Source organism: Stegostoma tigrinum, chromosome 27 (assembly GCF_030684315.1).
Source record: "Stegostoma tigrinum isolate sSteTig4 chromosome 27, sSteTig4.hap1, whole genome shotgun sequence".
NCBI lineage: Eukaryota > Metazoa > Chordata > Chondrichthyes > Orectolobiformes > Stegostomatidae > Stegostoma > Stegostoma tigrinum.
The window spans coordinates 49,606,911-49,624,705 of record NC_081380.1 but is presented as its reverse complement, the minus strand read 5'-3'; the positions used below and the strand labels follow the sequence as shown (position 1 = coordinate 49,624,705).

Below are 17,795 nucleotides of genomic sequence, written 5' to 3'. Positions count from 1 at the left end.
TTTCTGAACCCATTCAAGTTTAACAACAGCTTTCCTACAGCAAGGACACCAGAATCGAATGTAGTATTCCAAAAGTGGCCAGCTGCAACATGACTTCATTCAATGCTCTGACCAATAAAAGCAAGCATACCTAATGCCTTCCTCACCACACAGTTGACCTGCGACTCTACTTTCAAGGGAGTATGAACCTGCACCCCAAGCCCTCTTTGTTCAGCAACACTCTCCAGGATCCTAACGTTAAGTGTATAAGTTCTGCCCTGATTTGCATTACCAAAATGCAGCACCTCACATTTATCTAAATTAAACTCGATCTGCCACTCTTTCGTCCATTCCTCAAAGAATTTAATCAATTTTGTAAAGCAGGCCCTTCCTTCAACAAAGGCATGCTGACTATCCCTGACTAGTCCACGCCTTTTTAAATGACATTGATTGATTCTAACCGTTTGTCCACTACCACAGTAAGACTAACTAGCCTATAATTGTTTGGCAATTCCTTTGTAACCTTTTCAAACAACAGGACCACATTTGCATTCCACCAGTCCTCTGGCACCTCACCTGTGTCTACTGAAGATTATTTTCCAATCTTCACAGCATCTGCTGTTTCCTCCCTGACCTCCTTCGGTATCCTGGAGAACAACTAATGTGGCCCTGGTGATTTATCCACTTTCAAGGATTCCAACTCCTCTAACATTCCCTCTCTCATTATGATTATTTTGTTCTATACTTCAGACTGCTCTTCTTGGATTACTGTATCCACATCATCACTTCCCTTTGTGAATATGGAGATGAAAAATTCATTTAAAGTTCTTCCCATATCCTCTGCATCTTCACATACGTACCCTTGTACTTTCTCTTTCAAATATCCTTTTGCTCTTTACATAGTGCTAAAATATCTTTCGATTTTCTTTCATCTTACTTGCGAATATTTTTTCATGCTCTCTCCTCTTTTTACTTGATCCCTGTTTTTTCTGTACTTCTGTAGGCTACCTGCAATGTTGAGTTTTTTTGTGACCATCATAAGCTTTCTATTTCTGTTTAATCTTTCCCTGCAGTTTTCTAGACAACTATGGAGGTCATGATTTGGCTGTACCATTCTTATTTTTGGAGGGGACATGTCTATTTTGTGCCCCAAGGATCTCATCTTTTAGTGCATCCTACTAGTTTATCACCGATTTATCCTTTTTATCAGCCCTGTCCAGTCTACCTCAGCCAAATCACTTCTTGGAGTTGTAAAACTTGGCTCCGCCCACTTTAAAATTGTTCATCCTGATTTATCTCTGTCCTTTTCCATTGTAATACTAAATCTAACTGAATTGTAGTTGCTATCCCCAACATGGCCACTCATTGTCACTTCACCCATTTACCCATCTTCATTTCCCGAAATTAAATCCAGAATTGCATTCCCTCTCATTGGATTTGTCATGCATTGTTTAAAAAATAACTTGTGGACACAGTACTGATTCTTTCACCCTCAATGCCCTTATATTGTTTGAAATTCAATTGATACCAGGAAAGTTAAAGTCTCTTCCTGTTATTGCCCTCTGATTCCTACAGGCAGATATTTGTCTACATATGTGTTCTTCTGTTTCTCTCTCATTATTGGGGATCTTTGGTATACTCCCAGCAGTGTGACTGCCACTTTTTTATTCCTAAACTCACCTTATAAGGCCTCAGTTATTAACCTATTTAGTTCATCATCCCTTATCACAACTGTAATTGACTAACTAAAACTGCTACACATCCCTCACATTTTTTTGTCACCCATTCTAACCTGCCTGATAACTGTATATCCAGGGATAATTAAGCTGCCAATTCTGTTCCTTCTTTAGCCAGATTTCTGTTATAGCTAAGACATAGTGCTGCCATGTGTCTATCTGAACCCTTAGTTTTTCTGCCTTGCCTGCAATGTTTCTTGCATTGAAGCGTAACCAGCTCAACCCTGGCAATTCCCTTTGCTGGACACTTTTGATTCTTGATAATGGGAACTACAGATGCTGGAGAGTCCAAGATAACAAAGTGTGGAGCTGGATGAACACAGCAGGCCAAGCAGCATCACAGGAACACAAAAGCTGACGTTTTGGGCCTAGACCCTTCATCAGAGAGCTTGAAGAGTCTAGGCCCGACACATCAGCTTTTGTGCTCCCGAGATGCTGCTTGGCCTGCTGTGTTCATCCAGCTCCACACTTTGTTACTTTTGATTCTTGTTTCTTTTGTCTTTGAGTCACTGACTACATTACTAACTAACGTTCTGTCTTCCATTTCCTGATCTGAATCTGACCTACCTAAATCTACACTTTAGTTCCCATTACCCTGAGATACCTGCCATCTTCTTCTGTGCAGGGATTTTACAAACCTAGATCTCTTTTACACTTATTTTTACACAGGATATGGGCATCACTGGCAAGGTCAGTTGAACTCAGTAGTTTGCTAAGCCATTGAAGAGGGTAGTTAAGAGTCATCTGTATTTGCTGTCATGAATAGGCCACACTACATTAACACAGCAGATTTTCTTCCCTAAAAGACATTAATCAGATGAGTTTTTACAATAATCAATGATAAATGTCATGATCACCATTACGTTTATAACTTAAATGAACAGATCTGAAATAAACTCCAAAAGCTGCCACAATGTGATTTGAACCCACAAGTCCAGAGTATTATCCTTGGCCTCTAGATTACAAATCCAATGGCAGTATCATTATGCCACAATCTGCACAACATATTTATGAGCTTTGTTAAAAACTGAAGATGTTGCTGGATACTATGTCATTGAATTTATAATTGCTATCACTGACAAATAAACCTACCGTTTAGTTTAGCGACATCGGCTTGGAAGAATATTAGCTCCTCTAATACAAAACACAGAAATTGCTGGAAAAACTCAGCTAGTCCGGCAGCGTCCGTGGAGAGAATGCAGAGTTAACTACCCCTGAAATGTTAGCTGTTTTCTCTCCACAGATCCTGCCATACCTGCTGGGTTCCCCCAGCAATTTGTGTTTTTGTTTCAGATTTCCAGCATGTGCAGTTCTTTGTCTTTGTTTTGAAAAAGGACACAGTTGAGACACTGGATGGGCTTTTAAAAAAATGTTGTATTAAACCACCTCAGCTGTCTTAGAAGTATGACAAGTCACCAGGCCCAGATGGGATGCATCAAAAATGCTTTCATGAGGAAGTAAGGTGGAAATTGTGACGGGTACAGACCATAATTTTCCAATGTTTTTGTGATGCTGGAGTGATGCCACAGCACTGGAAGAACAGAATTGTGTCACACTTGTTCAAAAGAGCAAGCATATACCCAGCAAGTGCATATCAGTTATTTTAACTTCAGAGATGCTTAAAAATCATTGGAGGTGGCAGAGCAATTGTAAAAGTATATAAAAAGCAGAACAAGCTCCTGGACTTTATTAAGAGGGGGATAAAACACAAAAGCAAGTGAAATATTTACACTTGTATAAAGCCATTGACTTCAGTTGGAATTTTGCATCCAATTATGTGCAGCATACTTCAGGAAACATGTGAAGTATTAGAGAGGGTGCAAAAAACATTCACAAGAATGATTTGTAAAGATGACCAACTTTGGGTCTGTGGACAAATTGGAGACGGGGGGACTGAGGAGATCTGATAGTGTTCAGAAGCATAAGGGCCTGGATGATGAATGGTTTCCATTGGTAGAAAGACCAGAGGATATTCATTTAAGATGAATGGCAAAAGAAGCAAAGCTTCCTTAATACTGCCCCCACCAAACATTACCTGGACAAGGGCATCATCAGGTTAGAGACAGAGTAAAGCTCCCCTTGCTCTTTGAAATTGGAAGTGAGGCTTCCTTAACCCTGTCTCCATCAAACACTGCCAAGATAAGTAAAAAAAAATTAGATACAGATTTGAACTTCCTCTACTCTTTTTAAATAGAAAGTGAAGATCTCTCTACTCTTTAAATACTGAAGCTTCTACTCTTTTAAACCTCTTTTACAGGAGCCACAGTGGCTCAGTTGTTGGCACCAATGCCTCACAGCACCAGGGACCTTCGGTGATTGTGGAGTTCATACATTGCCTTGCATTCTCTTCAACGTAGCCTCCGGCCAAGCAAGGTCAGTCATGTGATAATGGGAACTGCAGATGCTGGAGAATCCAAGATAACAAAGTGTGGAGCTGGATGAACACAGCAGGCCAAGCAGCATCTCAGGAGCACAAAAGCTGACGTTTCTGGCCTAGACCCTTCAACAGAGAGCCTCTCTGATGAAGGGTCGAGGCCCGAAATGTCAGCTTTTGTGCTCCTGAGATGCTGCTTGGCCTGCTGTGTTCATCCAGTTCCACACTTTGTTATCAAGGTCAGTCATGTGGTTCAGGAAACATCACAGAATCCCCACAGTGCAGAAAGAGGCCATTTAGCTCATCGAGTACACACCCAGACTTACATACCCACTCTGTGCCTGCATTTATCATGGCTAATCCACCTAACCTGCACATCTCTGGACTGCATCTGTTTTCCCCGTGTCTGTGTGGGCTTCCTCCGAGCGCTCCAGTTTCCTCTCAGTCCAAAGATGTGCAAGGTGGGTTGGGTGGTTATGCTAAATTTGTCTTATAGTGTGCGGGCTAGGTTGGTTAGCATGGTAAACGGGAGGGATGATGGGGAGGTGGGTGTGGAATGCTCTTCGGAGAATCGGTGCAGACTTGATTGGCCGAACAGCCTCTTCACACTGTAGCGATTGTAAGAAAATGAAAGTAAGCGACCTTCGACTCTGGTCTCATCAAACACTGCCGGGACAGGTACGGCACAGGGTTACAAAGAGAGGAAAGCTCGCTCAAATCTTTTCAACTGAACTATCTTGGCACTGTCCCTCCTGGTGAAACGTTCCCAGGTCAGGAACAGTAGTAAACATTAATAAAGCTCCCTCCATTATGACTCATTTCAGGGCACCAGTCCTGGGCTCGCTGCCCCAGCCTAAAGATTTTGAAAGCAGTCAGCTACCTGTGGACAGGCACAGCAGGTGAACGGAGAGGCGGCGGCCCGTCAGCCACAATAACGCCGGGGCGAAGAACATGCACTCATCATCCGGGTGCGCAGTCACTAATAGGGCAGCCGCCCCGGCTTCCTCCTTTACGGATATAGGAGGCTGTCGACCAACGCCGCCATTCTTGCGGTAAATGCTTCGGATGCATAAGTAATAAGTGTAGATGAGAGCGGAGAGGAGGCCGAAGCCCAAGCCTAGGCCCAGGGTCTCCATGGTGATTGTACCCCTCCCCCAGAGCCGGCAGTATTTGCCGGATATGCGCAGCCGCAGTCTTGGATACTGACGGAATCGCGTCACGGGTGGTGGGAGCAGGGGGTCTGAGACCGAGATCGGGGACCGGGGACCGGGGATCGAGGGTATTGAGTTAGAGGGAGGGAGGGAGGCGGCGGGCCAGGAGCGGTCGGAGTAGCAGCAAGAAGAAAAGGCAGCCCCGGAAGAGGCGGCGGCGGCACGGACGGGCTTTGAACCCGCGCTCCGCGCAAGATGGCGGTGCGGGGTTAGAGCGCGCTCGGAGTGGAGCCCGGGCACAAGCGGCACTATCCTGACTGGTGAGTGTGCGGCATTCCCGGGTGGGAGGCGAGGGGGGCATCCGGCCTCAGCAAATAGCTCTGAAATGCAGTGTCCCCGGGAGGATAGAGTCACCGGCTCTGGTCCGGGACAGTTGCGAATAGGCAAGGCCGCAGGCTAAGGCCCCTGAGGCTGCGGCCTGGTTCAAGAGGGCAGCGGTCAGCCAGCCCGGTGTCCAGCAGGCGGACAATATTACTCATGGCTCTTCTTATCCTGCATCAGAAAATAAAAATGTGCTGTTAACGCGTTTATCTGTTTTTAAAACACCTGTGTAATGCTTTATAATTATTCGAGTTGTGGTAATAAGCAACTCTCCCCTCTCTGTGACATATGAAGGTATTTATATCTAGTATCGATACTCCTGGCTTAATCAGGCACTTTACTACATCCCGATTACCTTCCCTTTTTACAAGAAATTTTCAAAAAAGACGCAAAGTCATTATACAAGTCAGCGCAGGAGATGAGTAAGAACTGAGATGAGAGTAAGTTTGGATTTAAACAGCTGACAATTGGAGTATAGAAATACCGAGGCGATGTGAACCGAAGTATTCACGTTTATGACATCCGGTGAAAGAGTTGGTAGAAGAAGCAACAGTAATGAGTGGAATCCTGGTAAGGAGGACTGGAATCTCAGACCAGAGACTTGGGTTTGTACTTCAGGTTGTATTTTAGTGAAGGCACTGATGATCCAGTCACTATTGTTTGCTTTACGCATGGACAACCTACAGCAGGCACCTTTTTAAAGCACTGGAGAAGTAATCAGCAGTGTTTTGTGTGATCCTTCAAATCTGGTTGAAAGAAAAGTGATTCGGAAGCAGTATCCTCTTTGAAGTCAACACATCCAGCATTGAAGCACTAATCACTCAAAACCAACCACACGAGTTTGGGATATAGTTGTGTGCCCAGCTAAAGATTCCCAAAACAGTTACTGTACTCTGAATCTAGCATATTCATGAAGCATGGCTGAAGTGGTCAACCATCCTGATAACTTGTGGGAAATGCTGGCTTTTCCAAGAACCTTTGTAACCAAGGCATTAATCACATCAAATCATTGAGAGGTGTATCAGAAGGAGCATATACGTCCAAGCAACACAACTCCCCAATTGTGAAGTACCATCTGTCCTGTATTTGGCAGAATCAGAAGCCATTTCAGAACCTAGCAGACCAGCTTGAAAGCAAGTAATCGTTGATCCGAGGGGTTGACTAAGAAAAAGTTTTCTTAAGTTTTAGGAAGCAATAGAAGGCAGTTCAGTATAACAAAGTGTGGAGCTGGATGAACACAGCAGGCCCAGCAGCATCTCAGGAGCACAAAAGTTGACATTTCGGGCCTAGAGCCTTCATCGGAGACTCTCTGATGAAGGGTCTAGGCCCGAAACGTCAGCTTTTGTGCTCCTGAGATGCTGCTTGGCCTGTTGTGCTCATCCAGCTCCACACTTTGTTATCTTGGATTCTCCAGCATCTGCAGTTCCCATTATCACAGAAGGCAGTTCAGTAGCTGGTTTAGGGTCATTGAGGTTGAGACACAAGAATTGTTGCAATAGAATGCATTTGTTGCATGTTTAATGTAGAAAACTGTTCCAAGTTGTAATCAACGTATGTTTGCCTAGAATGTGATATTTGGAAGGTTGATCAAAAGTTGATCAAATAAATGAGTTTGAGGAACACCTCAAGACCATCTCCTGCTCAACTACTTTAATTGCTTCAGCAATGGAGTTCAGCATTAGAAATATTCACTGATCACAAATTCTCAAGAAATGAGGCAGACTCTACCAATTTACAGCAAGATCTGGACAACACTAGGGCCCAATGCTGTGTTGTACAGTTCTATGTTCTAATACTAGATTAGGGCTGATGCATTGTACAGATTTTAAACACCATATAATGAATGTCCATTCTTTAATTGCTCATGGCGCATGGGTTTTCTAGGTTACATTAGCTTTTGATACCTGTCCCTCATTGTTCCTGGATGTTTCCTTGAGCTGATGTAGTCCTTTTGGGTACAGGTACACCTTCAGTGTTGTAGAGGGAATTTCAGGTTTTTGACTCAGCAATGGTGAATGAATGCAAATATTGGTCCAGGTCAGGATGGTTTGTAGCTTGGTGGAGAACTTGGTAAGGTCGCTCTTTTCCACACACTTGTCCTTCCAAGTGGTAAAGGTCCAGGATTCGAAAGGGTCTGTGGAAGGAGCCTTTGTGAGATGACATGTTAATGGGCTAACATTCCATTGGTGAATTGCTGAAGAACATCTTGTAGATGGTAGGCACTCTGCTACTGAGTATCAGTGGTGGTGAAGTTAAATGTAAAAGGTGGTAAATGCGATGCCAGTCAAGAGGGCTGGTTGGTGTCACGCTTCTGAAATATTGGAATTCATTTATCCAGGTAACTAAGTAGTCTTCCATCTCACTCTCTTGCGCCTTGTAGATGGTGGGTAGGCTTTTGGAAGTCAGGAGGATGAGTTATTTGTTGCTGAATTCCCAGCCTCTGATCTGTTTTTGTAGCCACAGAATAAATGTGGATGGTCTAGTTCCCTTAATGGTTCATGCTAACTGCCAAGAAAGTTGATAGTGGTCTGTCAGTCATGGCAGCTCCACTGAATGTTAAGGGAAGATGTTTAGATTCTCTTTTGCTGGAAAGATGCTATTATTATCAGTAGTCTGATTGGACGATGATATTACCATCAACCACAAAGTTAACTTGAACATCTAAATAAACACTGGTTACACAAACAAGTCCATATACCCAATATGGGATTCATTAGTTTACCCCCTAACTCCTCAGAGTTGTTTCACCATTTATGTGGCCCAAGTTAGTTATGCGATGGAGTATTCTCTTGTCTGGATGAACATAGCTCCAAAAATATTGAAGCTTGAAACTTTTGAGGGTATTGCAGCTCACATGATTTGACGCTCCATGCACCGCCTTTAACTATTGACTCACTCCACAGCAGATGCTCCACATTTGTGTCTAGAACTGAAAAGGTGTGACTGTGTTGGACAGGCTGTGTAAATGGGGAAACACAGGGAAGACGTAGCATAATGTGCTTGAATGTGACATTACCCACTTTGGTAGCAAAACAAGAGGGCAGATTGTTATATGTATGGCTGTGAACGGAGAGAGGGGCATGTTCAACAAGACCATTGGTGTCCTCTTAGACCATTCAGTGAAAATAAGTGCGTCTGTGTAGCTGCAGTAAAGAAAGGAAATTATGACTTTCGTAGCAGGAGGATTTGAGTGTAGGAACAAGAATGTCCTGTTGCAATAGTACTGGGTATTGGTGAGGCCATACTTCAACATTGTGTGCAGTTTTGGTCGCCTTATGAAGAAAGATCTGCTTGGTATAGAGGGAGGGCAGTGAAGATTTCAGAAGTGATTCCTAAGATGGCAGGACTGATATATGAGGGTCAGGGCTGTATTCCTTAGAGACCTGTAAACTTCTCACAGAACTAGACTGGTTAAATGCAGGAAGGATGTTCATGATGGTGGGGGGATATATTCTGAACCAGGACTCATAGTTTAAGGGTAAGGGGTAAACCCTCTTAGAATTGAGATGAGAAATTTCCTCTTCCAGAGAGTGGTGAACCTATGGAGTTCACTGTTTCAGAAAGTGGTTGTGGCTAAAACATTGTGTTTTCAAAGAGATCAAGATCTTGTGGTTTAAGGGATATGGGTGGAGGGACAGATTAGGGTGTTGAGTTTGATGATAGACGTGATCATAATGGTGAAGTGGGTAGAATGGCCTGTTCTTTCTATCTACTGTGTAACTGCAGAAATCACCAAATCGGCTTCAGCAACGCCATCCAAATGTGGGATCTTGAATGCCTTGAAGAACAAAGGCAACATGCACCACAGTCTGCACACCATCCTGACTAGTGTTACAGTTTCTTCATTGCTACTGGGTCAAAAAACAGAGCAATAAACTTGTTAACCCTCTCTTCCAGAAAGAGCTGGCAAAAAGTACAAACTCAACTTGAAGAGATGTTTTGTGCTGTCCCTAGATTCAGCCATTACATTTGTGACCTTGTTGGTTTGATCAACAGACTTACAGCTGAAAACAATCCAGGTAATAAGCTAGACAAATTCCTCTGGCCATCAGCTAGTGAAACTTGGTTGTATTTCAAATGCCTCAGGTTTGGTAAATGATTGGTAAATTGGTAAATGATCTAGAAGGGGCACGTGAAATGTTCCATTCAGAGTTATTGGAGTCTGGAATGTTTCAGCTGGAAAAGCTGGTAGATGTTGAGTTCATAAACAATTTTAAAAGGAGATTGGACTTGGCCTTGAGAATGAGGAATTGGATACAGAACTGGCCTGAAAGTGGGAGACAAAGGATGATTTTTGGAGGGTTTTTCAGATTGGAGCGACCACTAGTGTGCTGCAAAGGTTGGTGCTGGCTCTATTTTTATTTGTCATTTTGTATAAATGATTTGGATCCGAGTATTAGAGGTGTGATTAGTAAGTTTGCACATGTCACCAAAATTGGTGTAGTGGACAGCGAAGAGCGATATCTCGGAGTATGATGGGACCTTGATCAGATCTGCTGATGGGCCAAGAAGTGGCAAATGGAATTTAATTTAGATAAATATGAGATATTCCATTTTGGTTAGGCAAATCAGTGGAGGACTTATGCATTTAATGGTAGGGGTGTGTTCCCAAACCAAGAGACCTTGGGGTACATGTTCATAGTTCCTTGAAAGTGGAATCACAGGTAGACAGGGTAGTGAAGAAGGAAATTTATGGAAGTCATTGCTGTGGGGGTCATGCCATTGGGTATTTAAGATAGAGGTAGATTCTTGATTGCTATGGGGATTAAAGGTTATGGGGAGAAGACAGCAGAAAGAGGTTGAGAAATATCAGCCATGATTGAATAGCAGAGCAGACGTGATGGACTGAATGGCCTAATTTTGCACACATCTTATGGTCTTATAGCTATGTCTTTCATCAGTCTTAAGGTGAAGGTCAACAGGAGTCAGGTATTTGGCAACTTTGAGTTCGTTTATTACTTTTGTTCTGAAACTTACCAAAAATGTTAAGCTAGAAGTTGAAACCTCTTGTCTTCCATTCAACAGAACTAGGTACAAGAAACAGACTTGAAAGAATTGACCATTTTATCAGTACAGATTATTTTTGCTTTCATAAAACAGTCCTCAAGATACATTTATGTTGCTTCTAGCACATGCAAACAAATTACATTGCCAAAAAGAGCTATGGAAACAGCTTAACTCTAGGAGCATGGAAACAACAACAGAAATTGCTGGTGAAACTTAGCTAGTCTGGCAGTATCTGTAGTGTGAAAGAGATAATTTCACGGTTGGGGCCAAATTGAGAAGGCTGAAATGTGGACTGTAGTTCCTTGGGGATGATCTGGTTCCGTAGGCAGGTGCTGAGGAAGGTGATGTGGCTGTGGTACCTGGTTTACTTCAGGACACGGTCAAGCAGTTTCATGGCCGAAGAGATTACAAGAGAGTTGCAATGGGAGAAACTCTGAAGCTCTCTGATGAAGGGTCTAGGCCCGAAACGTCAGCTTTTGTGCTCCTGAGATGCTGCTTGGCCTGCTGTGTTCATCCAGCCTCACATTTTATTATCTGTATTGTGAAAGCAGAGTTAACGTTTCGAGTCTGATTCTGGTGATGAAAAGTCACTGGCCTCAATGTTAACTCTGCTTTTCACCCCTCAGATGCTGGCAGACCAGCTCAATTACGTAAGCAATTTTTGTTTTTGTTTGAGATCTCCAGCATCTGCAGTTCTTTGTTTTATTCTAGGAACAAGAGTAGACCAGTCAGCCTCTCACACCTGTTCTACCATTCAGGTGAGATAATGTTTGATCTGTGGTCTGATTGCATCTGTATGTGGTCCATATCCTTTAATACCTTTGCTCAAAAAAAATTACCTGTCTCAGATTTAATATTAACTGATCCTAGCATCCACTGCCATTTGTGGAAGAGAGTTCCAAATGTCTACCACTCCTTCTAATGGAAGTGCTTCCTAACATCACTCCTGAATGATGTGACTCTAATTCTCAGACAATGCCTGCTCGTTCTGGAATCCCCAACGAGTGGAAATAGCTTTTCTTTATCGCCCCTATCTTTCCCGGTTAATATCTTGAAGACTTCGATTTGCCTTGTACCTCCTCAAACTTGACCCTTTAAGTCCAAGTATTGTTCTTGTAAAAGTAGTTTGTTCTCCCTCTAAGGCCAATGTATCTTTCTTGAAGTATAGTTCTCAGATCTGCTTACAGTACTCCAAGTGTGGCTAACTATGGTTTTGGACTCACATTTTTGGTTTGCTAATCTTTTCATTTTACATGCCTTTATAGGCACTTTTAAGTTTCATGCTATTTTACATTCATATTTGAATCTGTCTTTTTAATACACATTTTTTTGGCTTGCTTTGAATTCTTAAATTCTCAAGTTTCCAACTGTTTTGACAACCCTATAAGCCGCCTCCTTTGATCTAACACTACCTTTAACTTCCTTTACATTTCCTGCTAGGTATTTTTAACTTAAAGCAGAGTACAGAATCCCTACAGTATGGGAGCAGGCCATTCTGCCCTAAACATCCACACCAACACTCCGAACAGCATCCAACCCAGACTCAGCTCCAAATCCCTGTAACTCTGTATTTCCCAAGGCTAACCCATCTAACCTACACCTCTCTGGACACTATGAGCACTTGCGCATGGCCAAGCCACCTAACCTGCACATCTTCAGACTGTGGTAGTAAACTGAAGCACATACATGCAGATATTGGGAGAACGTGCAAGCTTCACACAGACAGCACCTGAGGCTGGAATTGAACCTGGGTCCCTGGCATTGTGAGGCAGTAGTGCTAACCACTGTGTGGCCCAAACAATGTGTGTTTGTTGAAAACTATTTATTCTTTACCATCTGTTATTATCTACCATCGAATTTTTGTATTTATTTTTCCAATCTACTGTGGCCAACTTCCTTTTCCCATACCACTGAAATTACCATGAAGGTCCTACCCTCTTTACCTTTCCTCTTGCCTGAGGCATAGCACCCCTCAGATTAAGCCACCAGAAGTCACCTCTCTCTAACGAGATAAAGTGAATGGTAGATGTCTTTTCCTTATGGTGGGCGCTTTCAAGACTGGGAAGCATACTTCAAGGTGAGAGGAGAGAAACTTAAAGAAGACATAAGGGGCAATTTTTTTGTATCTATGGTGGATCATGTGTGGAATGAACTTCCAGAGGAAGTGGTAGATACAGATACAGGTACAACATTTAAAAGACATTTGGATAGGTATATGAATAAGAAATGTTTGGAGGGCCAAGCACAGATAGGTGGGCCTAGTTTAGTTTGCGATTGTGGTCTGCATTGACTGATTGGACCAAAAGGTTAGTTACTGTGCTGTATGACTCTGAGAGCATCCTTGTGGTCAGAAAAACAATACAGTGCATTAACTGGGCCTTCAGCCCTCCAAGCCTGCACCTACATATTTTTCCCTTCCTCGCACTTGAGCTTTTACAACAATCAACAACTTTTACTTCCAGATTTTTAAAAAATTATTGAATTCTAATCCATCATCTATTATGATGGGATTCAGTCCTGGCTCCTGAGAGTGTTGCCTTGGTCTCTGATGCCACTGGATCATCACTTCCCTTTTTGTTTAAGCTTTGAGCTCTACCCAAACAGATTCTACACCCTATTCTTTTGATTGGAGATTTTCCGTCCCTAATAGATTCTGTCTCTTATCAGTAATATCCTATGTCCTTCTCTTATTTGTCTATCCCTCTTTAATTCTGAGTAACCTTTACCATTTAGTTCCCAATTTTGGTTACTTTGCAGCCATGTCTCTGTAATGGCAATTCAGACATACGCTTCAACTTCATCTAATGCTAGAAATTCACTTCACTAGTTGTAAGTATTGCGTTCAGTGTTCCTACTTCCCATACTAGCTTTGTTCTTGCTGTGTTGTTTTCCACTTTAGGGTCCCATCCCCTGCAAGCCAATTTAAACCCTTGTAACAGCACTAACACATCTCTCCCTGAGAATATTAGTCACAATCCTGGTAAGGTGCTGGGAGGTGATAGTCTAATGGTATTATCACTAGACTGTTAACCCAGAGAACCAGGTTATGTTCTGAGGACCTGGGTTTGAAAGCTATCACGACAGATAGTGGAATTTATATTCGATTAAAAATTCAGAATTAAGAGTCTAAGGAAGACAGTGAATCCATTGTCCATTGTAGAGAAAAAAAAATCTGGTTCACTCAAGCCTTCAGGGAAGGAAACTGCCATCCTTACCTGGTCTGGCCTACATGTGGCTCCAGACCCGCAGCAATGTGATTGACTCTTAACTGTTCGGCAGCCACTCTGTGATATCCTTGACTCTGGCACCAGGAAGACACCACACCATCCTGGAGCCACATGCAACCACAGAAAAACCTTAAACTATTGAATCATCTACCGCTATTGGCCCAGTGCTGCCTGGCCTCCAACCCACCTGTGTAGCTGACCAAATGCAAGTGCCACATGCTTGGCTCTCGCTACATTCCTCTGATGAGTGATCCACTCACCAGTAATCCTCAAGAGACTCCACTACCTGCTTGGCCTATCCACACTGCCTGGTGGTCACTGATTTTCACTGTTAGCCTCCCTGGTCTTAATCTGCACAGCGAGCCCTTTATTAAATGTGTTATCTACCTAATTTCCAATTTTCAGCTGCTGCCTGTGTTCCAGAGTCTTGAGCTGAAATTGATCTAGTTGGAGATAGACACTCACGTGGGGACTAAACCATAGGAAGCGACCACGTTTCCCATATGGCACATGATGGGTATTTCATGCAGCTGAACTTCCCCACCATGCCTTAAGCTTGCTTTCAGCCTTTTTAAACTGGAATTGAGAAAGTAGACAATAAAACTACTTCATTCAACTGCCACAGTTCAAGCTGTTCTGATTGCCCATTTCAATGTTCTTTACTTGGTGTTTGCCTAACACACTGTTCAAATGATTTTTTTTCCATTTTTCCTATAATTTTTGACTTATCTGTATGTTTGTCGGTTTTTTTAGGTAAGTTAAGACTAGCAACGTTTTCTGCTCAGTACTAATTTCCTTTGTAAAGGTGCTGGTGAACCTCTGCTTTGAATTGCTGCTATCCATGGAATTTAAAGGCAAAATGTTGCCATTAGGAAGGGTGTTTTGAGGATTTTGACCCAGCAACAGTGAAGGAATGGTAATACAGTTCCAAGCCAGGGTGATGTGACGTGGAGCGGAATTTGCAGGTGGTTATGTTTTCATGTATTTGCTGCCCTTATCCTTCTAAGTAGTTGGAGTCATGTGTTGGAGTTAGTGTATGTTGTTTGGACAGTCACCCTTTGAGAGGTGAGTCATGTGACATGAGTTCAACAAGTGCTTACAGGTTTGTTCAGACTTGTTTGAGCTTTTACGGAGCGCACCGTTTTGGAATTAAAACACCCATTTCAGCGTAGCAAACGAGGAACTTGTGTGCTGTTAGTTTAGACTGGAGCCTCATAACTGCCTAGTAAGGAATAGTAGAGGTTGCAGGCTTGCAAGGCGCTTTGAAAGGAATGTAAGGTGCACCTGATGGATGGCACGTATTGACAGTGTATTGTTAATGAATCAACTTTACATCAGTGGTGGATTGAGTGAATGTTTGTGTGTGAGGTCCCAATCATGCATGATACTTTATCATCAGTGGTGTGAAGCCACTTGATCGTTCTTAGAATTGAAGCCATACAAGCAAGTGGAGAGTATTTTATCACACAACTGACTGAGGACAGGCTTTTGGGAGTCATAACGTGCATTACTTATCACAGAGCTCCAAGTCTTTGACCTGCTTTTTCAGCTACAATATTTAGGTGGTTGAGCCAATTCAGTTTCTCACAAATGGTAACCCGAAAAATATTGATAATGGGGATTTGTGATAATGCAATGTCAAGGGAAGATAGTTAGTCTTCTTTTGTTAGAGCTGATTATTGCTAGACATGTCTGGCATGAGCGTTACTTATCAGTCTAAGCCTGAATGTTGACCAGGGCTTGCTGTCGTATGAACGAGTTCTGCCTTGTTAGCTGATGACTGCAAATGTTAATAAACATTGCATAATTATCAGCAAGTCTTCCCATTTCTAATGTTATGACAGCTGAAAGTTCATTGATGAAGAAACTGCACATGCTTGGGCTTGAGGGCTTACCAAAGCAACTGCTGCAGTGTAGTCATGCGACTGAAAGAAATAGCCTCCAATACCCACAACCAGGTTCTTTGTGCCAGATATAGCTCAAACTAGAGGAGGATTTTCACAGAGTCACAAGACTTGGGTGCAGAGGAGGCTATTCAGTTTGGTGGTGACTGCATCTCGCTCTTTTAACGAACTGTACAAAACGCTAGTGCGGCCTCATTTGGAATATTGCATGCAGTTATGGTCGCCCCATTACAGGAAGGATGTGGAAGCATTGGAAAAGGTGCAGAGGAGATTTACTAGGATGTTGCCTGGTCTGGAGCGCAGGCCCTGTGAAGAAAGGCTGAGGGACTTGGGTCTGTTCTCATTGGAGAGAAGGAGGCTAAGAGGGGATTTAATAGAGACATACAAGATGATCAGAGGATTAGACAGGGTGGACAATGAGAGTCTTTTTCCGAGGATGATGACTTCAGCTTGTACAAGGGGCCATAGCTACAAGTTGAGGGGTGATAGATTTAAGACAGATGTCAGAGGCAGGTTCTTTACTCAGAGAATGGTAAGGGCGTGGAATGCCCTGCCTGCCAATGTAGATAACTCAGCCACATTAGGGGCATTTACATAGTCGTCGGATAAGCATATGGATGATGATGGGATAGTGTAGGGGGAGGGTCTTAGATCACAGGTTGACGCACCATCGAGGGCCAAAGGGCCTGTTCTGTGCTGTATTGTTCTATGTTCTATGTTAACATAGAACATTGCACCGCAATATAGGCCCCTCAGCCCTCCATGTTGTGCCAACCTGTGTAACAAATCTGAAGCCCATCTAACCTACACCATTCTATTATCATCTATATGTTTATCCAATGACCATTTAAATGCCCTTAAAGTTGGCAAGTCTACTTCTGTTGCAGGGAGGGCATTCCACGCCCTTACTACTGAGTAAAGAACCTACCTCTGACATCTATCCTATATCTATCACCCCTCAATTTAAAGCTATGTCCCCTCAGCTAGCCATCACCATCCGAGGAAGAAGGCTCTCACTGTCCACCGTATCTAATCCTCTGACCATCTTGTATGTCTCTAATAAGTCACCTCTTAACCTCCTTCTCTCTAATGAAAACAGCCTCCAGCCCCTCAGCCTTTCCTCATAAGACCTTCCCTTCATACCAGGCAACATCCTGGTAAATCTCCTCTGCACTCTTTCCAATGCTTCCACATCCTTCCTATAATATGGCGACCAGAACTGGTATGTAATCCTCTTAAGTGTGGCCATACCAGAGTTTTGCACAGCTGCAGCATGACCTCATGGCTCCGAAACTCAATCTCTCTACCGTTAAAAGCAACACACCATATGCCACCTTAACAACCCTATCAACCTGGGTGGCAACTTTCAGGGATCTATGCACATGGACGCCGAGATCTCTCTGCTCGCCTACACTACCAAGAATCTTACCATTAGCCCAGTACTCTATTCCTGGTAATCCTTCCAAAGTGAATCACCTCACACTTTCCCGCAATAAACTCCATTTGCCACTTCTCAGCTCAGCTCTGCAGCTTATCTCTGTCTCTCTAAAAGCTGCAACATCCTTCCGCACTATCCAGAACTCCACCGACTTTAGTGTGATCCGCAAATTTACTAACCCATCCTTCTATGCCCTCATCCAGGCCGTTTATAAAAATGACAAACAGCAGTGGCCCCAGAACAGATCCTTGTGGTACACCACTCATAACTGAACTCCAAGATGAACATTTCCCATCAACCACCACCCTCTGTCTTCTTACAGCTCACCAATTTCTGATCCAAACCACTAAATCACCCTCAATCCCATGCTTCCGTATTTTCTGCAATGGCCTCCCATGAGGAACCTTATCAAACACTTTACTGAAATCCATTTACATCACATCAACCACTTTACCCTCATCCACCTGTTTGGTCACCTTCTCAAAGAACTCAATAATGTTTGTGAGGCATGACCAACCCTTCACAAAATCACGTTGACTATCCCTGATCAAAATATTCCTTTCTCAATGATTATAAATCCTATCTCTTTCCAACACTT

At 43.1% G+C, this 17,795-nt stretch overlaps 2 protein-coding genes across 14 annotated transcripts in view; one reads left to right on the top strand and one right to left on the bottom strand.

Annotated features, from left to right (window-relative positions):
• Window positions 1-5,279, bottom strand: part of pigl (phosphatidylinositol glycan anchor biosynthesis, class L) — a 90,313-nt gene extending 85,034 nt beyond the window's left edge. For 2 of the 3 annotated variants that reach the window (XM_048557344.2, XM_048557343.1), the window contains exon 1: window positions 4,970-5,279. In XM_048557344.2, the coding sequence (XP_048413301.1) occupies window positions 4,970-5,225 (256 nt within the window). In that variant the 5' untranslated portion in view covers window positions 5,226-5,279. The remainder of the gene's footprint in view (window positions 1-4,969) is intronic. The other variant, XM_048557342.2, reaches the window with a different exon arrangement.
• Window positions 5,280-5,408: 129 nt separating this feature from the next.
• The window catches only part of ncor1 (nuclear receptor corepressor 1), a 382,757-nt gene continuing 370,370 nt past the window's right edge, over window positions 5,409-17,795 (top strand). For all 11 annotated transcript variants that reach the window (XM_048557338.2, XM_048557340.2, XM_048557334.2 and 8 more), the window contains exon 1: window positions 5,409-5,560. The gene's annotated coding sequence lies outside the window, so the exon portion shown is untranslated. The remainder of the gene's footprint in view (window positions 5,561-17,795) is intronic.